This window comes from Uranotaenia lowii, chromosome 3 (assembly GCF_029784155.1).
Source record: "Uranotaenia lowii strain MFRU-FL chromosome 3, ASM2978415v1, whole genome shotgun sequence".
NCBI classification, from domain to species: domain Eukaryota; kingdom Metazoa; phylum Arthropoda; class Insecta; order Diptera; family Culicidae; genus Uranotaenia; species Uranotaenia lowii.
The window spans coordinates 279,303,414-279,316,945 of NC_073693.1; the positions used below are offsets into that span (position 1 = coordinate 279,303,414).

A 13,532-nucleotide genomic window follows, 5' to 3' on the forward strand; every position below is an offset into this window, starting at 1 on the left:
TTTTCAGTAATTTTCAGCTTTGAAAATAAGAGAGGAAGCCGCCATCTTGAATTAATGATGGCGTCAAGCTTTTTTTTCCTACTGTTTGGGCCCTTTCACTCAATACTCATGTTGTAAAGATATTCATACCACTTTCGGGGATTCCAAGTTTTCAAAGATGTATTTTTTTTATTTAAACTCAAAACCAACACGCATAACTTACCAAAAATGTGTAAAAATGGGAGTTCCAATTCAAATATGTGCTATCTAATCTGAGCGTGTCCTGATTTGACATTTTGATCGAGAACTGTCACTAAGTTTTATGGCGGTTTAATAATCAGGCACTGAGTGCTATTATAGAACATGCAAAAGAAAGCTTGGAGCAAACTTCTAAGTTTGTGTTTTATTATAGTTTTAAAAAAGCATTCATAACTCTTTCAAAATAACTAAAACAGTATGTTTAATAAAAGTTTTATTAGCGTTTTCAAAACCATCTGCAAACATATGGTCGAAAAAAAATATAAGCATTCTGCATGACCATAATAAAACCGTCATAAAACGAGCTGCACAAAAAAATGCCATAATTAAACCATAATAAAACTTCCTAATGCTAGTTGGCATAATCTGTGTTACTTGGGATTTGAGTAATGCTTCTGAATGTAATACATTCGCGCAAGAGATAAAACGAGATTCCTCCGCATGGGTTAAAACTATCAAAATGACTATTTCGTTGAAGAATTAAAATTAAAGCGTCCATTTCCCGGCCATTTAAGGGTTCCCGAGGATGCCCCCGTGGTGAGGTTCTATCACCGTTGTTGTGGACGACATCCTAAACAAACTTGTTATTATGGGATTCGAAGTTATTGGCTTTGCGGACGACATTGTCATAATAGTTCGGGGAAAACATGAGAATGTGTTGTCAAACAGAATGCAATCTGCACTAAACTACGCACTATTCTGGTTCAGGGAAAAAGGACAGAACATTAACCCTTCCAAAACTACTGTGATAGCATTCACTATGAGACGAAAAACTACACTAAAACCTCTAACAATAGACGGGGAAGTGCTAAACTTCGAATCACAGGTAAAATATTTAGGCATCATGAAACAAAAACGCAGGATGGTTTTATAATTTTATCGAATTATTGAATATGGAAATGAGTTTCGAAAACCATTATTCAAGTTTGGAATGAAATGAAAAGATTTTTTTCATTTTATCCCACAGCGACACAGCTTTCAAATAATCAGACAAAAACGTCAAAATTAAAAAAAAAAAAAATTTTGAAAACAAAAATTTTGTATAACATTCAAAGCTATCCTGGAATCCGCAGATAGAGCATGTAATAGCCAAGGCTACAACAGCTCTATGGGTTTGCCTCAAAGGAGTAGGGAAAAAATGGGGACTAAGCCGAAAATTATCCATTGGATATTTACAGCTATAATAAGACCTAAAATCTTTTATGCTTCTTTAGTATGGTGGACCAAAACTGTGCAAGTTACGGCCCGGAAGAAACTAGCGAAGCTTCAAAGAATAGCAACCTTAGCTATAACTGGCGCCATGCGAAGCACATCAAACGAGGCTCTGAATGCACTTCTAAATATCCTGCCACTACATCAATTTATTGAGTTAGAGGCAGAACTTAGTGCCTTGAGACTCTCCAAAAACAAAACTCTCTATGAGGGGGATCTTACTGGACACCTAAAAATCCTAAAGATATTTGAAATAAACTCACTTATTGTAAAGAACGATGACTGGATGGAACCCGTTTTCAATCTAGACATACCATACAATGTAACTATCAATGATAGGGACGTGTGGGAGTCAGGTGGCCTGCGGTTTCTTCCGGATCAATAAAATTCTTTACTGATGGGTAATAAATGGATAATAAAACTGGGGCAGGGGTGTTCGGACCTAGACTCAGGATCCCAATTCCTGCAAGTTAGTGGAAAGCTATTTCCAGAACCGCAAGCTACTATACATGACGAAGGATATCAGGAAATGGATGTTACAGCTGGAGTACCGCAAGGGTCGATACTGGGCCCTGTTCTGTGGAATATTACGTATGATGAGGTGCTGACATTGAGCCTGCCAGAGGGAGTAAAGTTGGTTGGCTTCGCGGACGACGTCGTGCTACTAGCGACGGGTTACTCAACAGAAATCGTTCAGCTAAGAGCTTCAGAAGCTGTAGAAGCGGTAGAGAGGTGGATGCACTCCAAAAGTTTACAGTTGGCTCACCACAAAACCGAGATGGTCCTGATATCAAACCTGACTTCCCGCAAACATGCAGGAGTACTGTTGGATCATGTACTAACGAATTTATGCGTGAGCTTAAATATTTGGGTGTGATGATTGACGACCGGCTCAGCTTTACACCACCACGTTGAGTATGTATGCAAGAAGGCGGCAACAGCAACGACCGCACTCACGAGGATAATGGCGAACAACTCGGGATCCGAAGTATTCAGCGAAGGATTATTTCGAGTGTAGTTTCGTCAATCCTTCGGTATGGAGGGGCGGCCTGGAAATCTGGTCTTAACATCCAGTGTAACCAGCAGAAGCTCATCAGTGTACAGAGGCGAATGAATTTTCGGGTCATCAGTACATACCGCACCGTTTCGTCGGAGGCTGCATGCGTTGTAGCGGGAGTCATGCCCATCCCGGTTTTGTTGGTGGAGGACTTCTATTGCTACGAAAATAGAGGCACGCAAAACGTGAGAACACGAGCCACAGATAGCTCCATGCCCAACTGGTAGCAGCTGTGGGACAGCTCAGAAAGAGGAAGGTGGACCCATTGTTTGATCCCAAACATCAAGGAGTGGATGGAGAGAAAGCATGGCAAAGTGGATTTCTACATGACGCAATTCCTGACTGGTCATGGCTGCTTCATGAAGTATCACCACAGGCTCGCCAGTCTGCCTAATATGCGGTGACGTGGACGAGACACCCGAACACGTGGTATTCTTTCTTCCAAGATTTGAGGAAGAACGTGCCAACATATTCGCCGCCTGCGGACCAGAAACGACAGCGGACAACATGTTGCAGAAGATATGTGATGACATCAACACATGGCAGGCAGTCAGTGATGGGCTCGCCCGGATAATGACTGCTTTACAAAGGAGTTGGAGACTGACGCAAATTGCAATTGACGAAGGATAACGTAGGTTAACTTTACTAAGCTTAAAGAGTCCGAAGCTATGTAATAAACTACGCAAAACAATCAGCGTAGCCGATGGGTCCACAACGTGAAGAAGATTTTGGGTGGTAAGGATGATATTTAATTTACATGAACTTCTTGGCGAGTGTTGCATAAGTAGCGCATATACGTGAATTAGAAACCCCCTGCCTTAGGGCAGGTACCGGTTTGGGGAATTGTCTGAGGCCCCAGGTGGAGTTTAGGGCGTATGTATATGCGGATGAGTATATAATGAGTAGACCCATTTGTTCCCATGTAGACACGGCACTCGACGTGCAACGGGACCAATTCGTAAAATTACTTCTTCGAATTTACCGAGTTTGGGAGAGTATTGTTGCACTAAAAAACCTGGCCATACGGAAAAGAGTATTTTTATTCTGGGTTCCAGGCCACTGCGGTATCCTAGGGACCAAAGAAGCAGACCAGCTAGCTAGGGAAGGATCCCAGGGCCTGTTAATTGGACCTGAACCTTTCTGCGGAGTATCGAGGAGTGCCTTGAACATGGAACTCAAGAACTGGGAAAGCACCACTATTGTCTCCAATTGGAGAACAGCAGAGGGAGCAGCTCAGGCGAAAAGATTCATTAAATCAAGCGCATGACTCTCCAAAAACATGTTGAAGTTAAGTAAGCACGAGTTAAGTACTTACACTGGTCTCTTGACAGGACACTGTCCAACAGAACAGCATCTCAAAAAGATAAACATTATTCTAAACGATGACTGTCGGTTCTGCGGGTTCAAAAAAGAAACTGCAGAGAGCATTTTTTATGCAACTGCTGCGCCCTCCTTAATAGGAGAGAGCGTGTTCTTGGGGCAAAGTTAATAAGCGCACAAGACATATGGTTGCATATCGCTGGGTTGCCAGGTGCCCAGATTTGTCTGTTAGACTAAGACTTTTGACCCTTCGGCCAGATATTGGTCGGACACAGATTTTGTCCAGATTTAGCTGAGAGTGCACAGTTTTTATAGACTTTGAAAAATTGAGTAATGAAATCAATATTCATGCATCGGATTTGATCCGTAAGTGCCAGATAAGACGGAAATCTCGCTTGTATTCATTGGTATTTGACCAATCATTCATTAAACAATTCTTTTTACCAATACCACAGGATAACCTAGGATCGTAAATAAGGATCGATCAACTAGGGAATTCGCTACAGCGTTTTTGCCGTGACACAGTTTGATATGGGACATCCTTTATGACAAAAACTACAATGTCCTAAAGTTTTAACGTCCGATGTTCACTTCATTCGTGACTCGTTCGTTCCCTTATTGAATAAGTCGGAGGTAAAAGTATTGTTTATTTTTTGTATACCTATCGTCCCAATTTCATTAAAAATTAACACTGTAATGGAAGAAAATAATAATTCGATAATATTTTAATTAAAATTTCTAATTATACCTGATTTCATTACCTTCACCTCGATAAAAAAAAAACCTATATATAAGAATCCAAACATCGCCATTAATACCAGCTCGTATATGTTATTCTCCGTTACAGATTGCAACACTTCGCAAACAAATTGCAGAATATCAGCAACAGCTCCAGAACCAATCGGCAGTGAAACATTTGCCGTCACCATCGCCATTGCCGCCGCCACCAGCCGGAGAGTCTTCCACTACCGGTTTCAAGCTAGGGGTAAGATATGGGCGCAAACCCGCCTTATCAGGGGCAGGAGTATTAAATGTGTATAAACAAACGTGGTGTATGTTTGCTCGAGGACGGTACCGAGAATTTCCGACCACACATCCTCCTAACTGCCTAACCTATGTACGTAGTGCAGCATATTTAATGTTTGAACGTTAAGCTTTGTTGGAAGGCAGAAGAAGAAGACCAATCTAGAACCAAAAGGTGTTCTCGCGCGGTAGATTTCAACATCGACGAACCCGCAAAATGGTTCGCTTTTTATCAATCGTGCGCCGCGTGGAAGCCCATGGGAACCGTTTATGGGAACACCGTTTCGTTCGGGCCAGACCACAGGATATATGGTCGGTGCGCAATGGGCTTGCGCGCTATCAGCTCTCCGCCATGTTGCGAATGACGATTTGGCAGCGGCTTGTAGTGCGCCCATAAATCGTTACACATTTTTCCAACTGACACACTTGTCTTTGATAAGAGTTTCCCACCATCACGTTACGTTGGCACCTCATAATTGCAACCGCAAAAAGAGAGATTGGAAAAGTTGGGACACTTATTTAAATATATGTCTAAGCGTATGATACTGATTGGAATTTTGTTCTGAACATTCGAAATGGTCCTACCTAAAGGGCAACGAATGCATTGTCGTAATATTAGATAAATGTTTTCTATTCCGATGGACAGAATTGATTTCTGAATTTCTCACGCAACGCTAAGACTTTTTTCGAACTTGATGTCTGATTGTGATGGCTTGATTGGCTATACTAAAGCAAAATTATAACTCGAGTTCTTTGCTTGTATTTTCGAATGTTTGAACAATGATTGTTGGGACTAGTTTCGACGAAAAAACGGGGTGCGTCCAACATATTTTACGAGATTCAAATACATTAAAGAATGTTCGTATGTGATAAGCAGGGTGTGATAGTTCCGAATACGATTTTGGATAATCTTTTTGGCTCTCGGAACACCCGCAGAATGGCAATAGCGTACACATCCGCACGGGTCCGCATGAAGTGCTCCTTAAATATTGGTCCCGAAGCGATAAGCTGATGTGTAAAGATCGATAAAATTTTACGCATATAAGTATTTCCAACATGTTCCAACACCGAACTACTTTCAAGTAGTCTATCTTGCATTCTGGTTGATTCTTTAGATTAGTATTTCCAAGTGCTCAAGATTTTGTATGTACAAAATTACACAGTAATTACATTGTAAAGGATAAAAGAATTTCAATTTCAGATAGACTTTTTTTATGAGTACCACAAGTTGTTTTCGACGTTTAGATTTTTTGTTTCCAATCAACGGTCGTTGTTTTGAAAAAAGTAAACCGTTGATAAGAGGTATCGATTTTTCCGATAACTGTCAACTCCCCCTTGTTTTCGGTTGGAAAGCTTTACAAATCTCTCTAAAGTAAGACATCACCTCCGATAAGGATGATAACATTTACCATTAAATCCGTATTCAACATCTGCCAGGAAAAACTGTGCTACCTCTTGTTTACACACATACTGGCACATACAGACAGATGGACGCGCGATGATTCTGACAGGGCGGGAGAAGGTACAGAGCCAACCCTTTGCGGAAAATTTCTAACGGCGCAGGAAAAAAGATATAAATAGGAAAACCACCTGCGCTAATTACACATTCAGTTCAGGTTAGCAAGTCAAATCATCGCGTTACAGCAGATCAGAAAAGAAGTCGATAAAGTGTTTAGTAGTTAATGTTCTTTTTTTCTTGTACGTTTTCCTTTTTTAACAACTTCTTCAACATGTGTTTCACCTTTCAAAAAAATTGAATGGAATTGTGTCAAGTTGAATAGAATACCGAAAACATCTGTGTCATTACTAGGTGTTGTCAAGTGAGCAAAATGGAACGAAAAGCTGTTCAAATGTGCAACGAAAATTGTTTTGTTGTGCTAAGATTATTTTCTTGGACAGGTAAGATATTCATTTGTATTATTGTGATCTCAGGCATGGCTCAAATGAAATATTTTCCAAAACACAGAAAAAAATATGAAATTTTTCAGGGGTCTTATTCACCCTTTAGATTATCAATGATGGTGCCGGCCACGTCGTGCTATATAATTGCTCAATAGGATTACTACAACCAGTAAGCTATTGATCATAGGTTAATATAATATCCAGCATAGGCGGTCTTCAATAAATAACATGAAAGGATAATTTTGCGCAACTTTTTAAGCAGAAATGTTTCCGTATCCTGCAAGACGCCTCTACAATCGTATGATAATCTGTGATTTTGTAGTCATTGACAAATTATGACTCATTGTACCCCTTTAAGTTGTTCAACGCTTCAAGTGGAAGATTACTTCATTGAGCCTTAGCCTTACTATTCGTGGCTGCAGCGTATGTGTAATTTCAGAGTCTGAAATTTTCAATACCTCAGAGTATTGAACTCAAAGTATGAAATCAGATCACTAAATTTTCTTCTAAGCAGAAAAATTAATATTCTCACAACAGCCCTTTGCTCATGATTACATCGATTTTTTTTTTGAAAATCTGCTTTCAGAACTATAAAGTAAATAGTTTATTCATGCATGAATATAGGAGTCGGAGTAGGCGTCGATTGAAAAGCGGACGCGAGTATTTTTTTTTCTCCTGCCAAAAAAAATCGATAGTGAATTAGTGAAAAAATAGTTAAAATGGGAATTCCACTTTTTCTTTTCACAATATCGAATAAAATTGGCAATTGAGAATCAAGATTCTGGAATCGTTGTATTAAAAATAGAAATAAGAATTTGGATTTAAAAATGTGTCAACTAGTGACCGTAAAATTTACGTTAAATTCAGAATTAATTATCATCATCGTTTAAAGCAATGGTCCGAAAATCGCTCAAGAAAAGCAATCAGGATTCATTTCAAGCTAGAAAATGTCTTCTTTGATTACTGCGATACCCACGTGATTAAGGTTAAGGATGTAAGTTTTTCAAAAATTAACACTAACTAGATACAAAAAAATCAACCGAGCGGCATCGTATGCACCTTTGCTGTTCGTAACGTGTTCAATCAAAGGTGGTCGACATACTTGTTGATACATTCTGAGCGTCGCTCACTGACTGATTCACAACCATTTAGCCTAGCATTATTGTCGATCATGTTTGTTATTGATAGACAATCATGAATGTTTCAAATGGAAAATTTGAAGAAATGCTAGGACCGCATGTTGACGAAACCTGTTGCACGGGCTTGGCACTTCATTGCGGTTAGCGAGTAGTAATTGGTACCTTCTACGTAAAGCGAAAAGTAGACTATCATCTGATAGCCTTTATACAGCTCAAAACTAATACATTATTTGTTTATTTACATAGTATTCCGTCTCACGACATAACTTGACGAACATAATTCCTAAAATTCACTCGGTCCATGGCAACCGTTCTCCAATTTCTCGGGCACCCCATGTTCGCCAGATCACGCTCCACTTAGTGTAACCACCTCGCTCGTTGCGCCCCCGCTCGTCTTGTTCGTAGCGATTCGTAGGATTCGTAGCGAACACCTGTTTTGCAGGACAGTCGTCCGGCATTCGCGCAACATGTCCCGCCCAGCGTATCCGGCCAGCTTTCACCACCTTCTGGATACTGGGTTCGCCGTAGAGTCGCGCGAGCTCGTGGTTCATCCTTCGCCTCCACACTCCGTTTTCCTGTACGCCGCCAAAGATGGTTCTTAACACTCTTCGCTCGAATACTCCGAGTGTACGCAGGTCCTCCTCGAGCAATATCCATGCCTCGTGTCCGTAGAGAACAACCGGTCTAATGAGCGTCATATACAGGTTACACATAGTGCGAGGGCTAAGTCTTCTCGACCGCAGTTGCTTGTGGGGTCCATGGTAGGCACGACTTTCGCTGATAATTCGCCTCCGGATCTCACGGCTGGTGTCATTGTCTGCGGTCACCAGTGAGCCGAGATACATATCAGTTGTGATTCTAGGAGGGTAAAAATCATCAAGGAAGGCAATTACTATCGAGACGCTCGGTTGCTGATAGTCTGCGTCCCTACCTGCCATAGCATGTTTTTTTCAGGAATGTTTGAAATATAGGAGCGTCGTTGTCATGCATGATTGTTTGTATGCTTTGCTTGAAGAAGAAAAATTTGACTGCTACGATTTTTTCCCTTCCGAATGTAGTCCAGCATGGCTCAGTGGAAATGATTGATTTTCAGAACATTGGTTTAAAGATTATCATTCTGAACTGAGGAAAAGTTTAACTTGTTGTAACTTGTTGCAATTTTAGATAGGTTTTTCATATAGAGCGTTCCAATAAAAAAAAATGGGTTAATCGTCAACTTGATATGCCACTGGATTATTCGACCGTATAAAAGAATTATTTTTTACAAATTGAGGCTGAGAAAAGATAGGCACTATATGAAATCAGCTCTCGGCGATAATAGTTCATTTTTTTCGCCATTAAACTTAACATACTCATGCCTTTTATGAACTATAAGCCTTCAATAGGAACTAATAGGTGTTAGGAAAAAAAATCTTATGGTTCACCGTAACACTAGTCAAAAGTGTCTCTCAATCAATTCCTTTAACTTCTCTCCCAACCAAAATTATTTTGCTAGGATGCAAAGATAACCTCGGTATTGAAGCGCAAAATAGATCTGTCATGCTTTTCTCTTTCTTCCAATATATCCATTGACTACTAGGACGTGGCCAGCGCCTTAGTTGACGTTAAAAGAGAGAGCAATAGTTTTGTGCAGTGTGAATGAGCTGCTAATCCCAAGCACCATTGATTAGACCTCTGAAAAAAAATGATGGTCTCGGTCTATCACGAAGTAGCGACCATTGGCAATGTGGAACTTGTTCTTCTGAGCCACACCAGCGATCGTGTAACTTGAAATAGTTTTTATCAGAATTTGATTTTGGAACAAGTCCTAATGCATACTTTTTATACAACCATGCCTTTCGGGTTTTACAGTTTAAGATTAATGTGAGTAGTTAATCAAACTAAGCTAAGCTAAACTAATATTGCTTGACTTGAAAAGTATCGTTTGTTCAACAGTTTTCATACAAAACAGGAGAAGGTTATTGTTGAATAGGGACGAATGCCTCCTGTGGAGTTAAAATCCCATTAAAAACAAATTTACACTACCAAAAAATTTAAATAATTAATCTGTGTACTCATCTACTTTTTTTTCTTAAAATTACGTACGAAATTAGTTGAATGAACACAAAATCAAGGGTTTTGACGTAAAAGTTGTAACATGAAACTGGTGGGTTAACTTTCAAGTGTCCACCAACTTTAAAGTACATATTAAATACTGATAGCGCTAAGCCGAAGCAATCTCCCGATGTCAGTTGTCCTTCCATCGGAAAATAACAACTGAAACTGCGCTCACAATGGTGCAGCCTTTTATTTCGTCTAATAGCGTTCGGGGCGAAATGTCGCGTCGCGTCGGCGTGTTATTTTGAAGTGACGTGCATGGCTGACAGCACCATGACAGATACCATTATTGATAATGGGAGCAAAAATTTAGGCTCCACGGAAGCGGAAAACAATTTAAAACACCCTTTTTTCACTACTATCATCGCCGAGTCATGTCCATTTCTAGCGTGAATACGTTTGCGTTTAGACACCTGTGCCAGATTAAGTCCACGTGACAGGAAAAACGCACTAAGATAAAATTACAAAAAAAAATCAACTAAAAAGCACAGATGCACCTCGTTTCAGTAGATATTTTTTCTAACGGTTGGTTTGCTCTTTAGAAATCGTGGTTCAGGAGAATGATGATTGGAAATGGTTTGTGTTTCAACAAGTGTAAGATTTCAACCTATTGGGCAGATCGACCACGTGGAACTAGAAGAGGAAAAATATTGCTAGTAGGTAATTAGCATATCAATATTAATTACCATGGTACCGAAAAGCTAGCCTACAAGCAAGCGCAGAAAATACAACATTCCCGTAGCTTTTATGCACAGGACCAACCTTCGGCATAGAAGATCAAATATTGTTAGTCTCAAGAATAACAACAGCTTAGTCATCTCATAGCAGCCCGAGATTGTCAGGCATCAAAGTAAGCTACGACGATTACGCAATAGCACCGCATCAGCACGGGATGAAGTTGAGCTGTCGTAAATCATAGTTGGAGGTACGACTGCATACCTAGTCTATCCAGCCAGCAAGATTCTCGTTGATAAAAAGTCAAGTTGACAATCACGCACGGCTTGCTGTGTGATGTGGCTTCGATATGTAATAATAAACGAAAGATTGGTGACAAATTCTTCTCGGGACCCAGCCAGCGATCATGTTAGCATTTTTCGACCATTTGATCACAAAACACACTTGGCATGGTAACTAATGACCTTATCACGGTAGCCTCTAGAAGCACCGGCGTTGGAGGTGGACAAAATGCAAGACCTCTCCTCCAACAGTACTATCTACTGCAGCACAAGTAGGTACCTACAAGTGGAAACAGTGTACAAGTGTATGGAAGTAAATAGGCAATTAAAAGTGGCCATTTTTACATTCATGGCTCACTTGACTGTACGGATAGTTATGGCTTTTGATGGTTTAGGGGTTGACCCTCTAATGAGTTAAACATGCACTTTGCAACCTTAGAAATCACGAAAAGTCAACTAGTAGAGATGCATGCATGATGCGGTTTTCTGCGGTTCGGTTCTTATGACGACGGTTGATTATGGGTCACGTATTGTTTGCCGATTGTGTATGTACAATGCAGCTCGTGATTGGGAAGAGTACAGAAGCACCTTGGCACGCAGAAATGCTTATTCTGTTATCTGCTGGTTGCGTGTATTTAAAACAACTTTATCCAACATAAAAATTTCTGGGGTCAGCTGTGTAGCATAATTTGTACGTATGGAAGGGCATCTGTCAAGCCTCATGCTTCTTATCAGTACAATTGAGATATTTTATCCTCACTTTAGGTGCGCCACTATCTTTCAAAATATCAATTCTTAATACCTATACAATGTTTGTTTTTAAGTAGGGGAGAGTGGGGTATCGTGGGCCATGGGGAAACGTGGGCCACATTTAATATCTCAGATGTGTGTTGAGATAAAAATCTCAAACCAACTGTCATCGTCGACGCTTTGCGTGAGTATATATTCCTATATGTTGTTGACTGAAATACGCATCATATGCTTCATATATTTATCAAACTAAAAAAAGTTAGAAAAATTTACTTACATAATTAAAAAAACACCCGCTAATTTAATCGATGGTGAACCTAAAGTGCATAACAAAAATATGCTCATATGGTTATGATCTTAGTTTTGTCATGATCTTTCACGTGGAAAAGGAATTTTTGATGAAATATCAGTAAGTTACACAAACGCAATCAATTTGCAAATCATAGCTTGTGGGGAATCGTGGGCCACACATCTTGAACCACCTATATTTTTATGTTTTTATACACATTCAGAACTTAAAATACGTTTAACCTATCTGAAAAGTTTTCTTATGCCGAATGAAGAGTTATAAAAAATATTTTGTCCATCCCATATAAGAAATTTTGCCAAAACGTTCGCGAGCCAGGTTTTGGAATCTATGCGATCATACACAGCTCTCTTTTTTATTTCATCATCTGAAATTGCTTTTAAATAACGAAATGAGTTAGGAAATCACAGTTTTGGGTCAACTCATAAACTTTGCATGTTATTTGGTCAATTTGAATTTGGTGGCCCACGATTCCCCACCATTTTTCAAAATCCAAAAAATATAGCTTTTTTTCAAACACTCAGAATTTGGGGAAAATAACTTATCAACAAATTTTAAAAATACCTTATGATACCTTGAAAATGTAGAAAACCATACCATTTTTTATTTTAATTTTATCTTTTATAATAAAGAAGTTATGGAATAACGAAAAAAAGTGGCCCATGATTCCCCACTCTCCCATACTTAATTGTTGGAACAATTGTACGATTTCTATGAACATACTCACTGAATTAACAGCGCAACTTTGCGTTTTCCATCAAAGTTAATCGTTATTTAAGTGCTGCAAAGTTTTTAACACAGCACTTTTTGTTAAAATGATTCACTTGGAAATTGTATACGAACAGCAAGATTTTTAGTTGAAAAATATTTTTGTTGAACAAAGCATTTTGACGCATGTGAAAAACAATTACAGTGATATAAATTTTGCTTTTATATTGTTATACAAATTCCATATTCGATAAATCGAATATAACTGCAAAACTTATTTTTTGGGATTCTTTCTCTTTCTTGGAAAACTTCATTATTATAATATTGAGGCTTAAATATATGTACTTACGTTCTGTAGAAGACACAGGTCTAAATTAAAATTATTTCAATATTTTTCAACCCATTATTGAAAAATAACTACCAATTGAAACTCCTGATTTGCTTGGAATCTCCAAAAAAATTAAAAATTCTTGCAAAACCCGTTTACATTTTTTTTGTCATTTTTGAAGTAGAAGGTCTTAAAAAAATACACAAAAATCAAATTTTGACCTGTTGGGACTTGAGAGTTTTCACTTGATTACGCCTATTTTGCCAACGTTAACTGATGGCAATGAAAAATGAAATCTTCAGATGACCCTCATAACCAAATAGAAGTGCGAAAACTTCTTACGATTTATATGGATCAAATTCCAGGTAAACTCAGCGTATGCGTGGGTGGCCACTAGACCGCTGCAAAAAATGACTTTTTGCTCCCATATGTTTTTTCGATGCCTTTTGGGTCGCCAAGCATCAGTGTAAAATTTGAGATGATTTGGTTGATTCCT

At 39.1% G+C, this 13,532-nt stretch overlaps 1 protein-coding gene across 1 annotated transcript in view; it reads left to right on the forward strand.

Annotated features, from left to right (window-relative positions):
• The window catches only part of LOC129751148 (thyroid receptor-interacting protein 11-like), a 100,041-nt gene that overhangs the window by 23,093 nt on the left and 63,416 nt on the right, over positions 1-13,532 (forward strand). Inside the window, exon 2 of the mRNA XM_055746472.1 lies at positions 4,674-4,811. Within this exon, the coding sequence (XP_055602447.1) occupies positions 4,674-4,811 (138 nt within the window). The remainder of the gene's footprint in view (positions 1-4,673; positions 4,812-13,532) is intronic.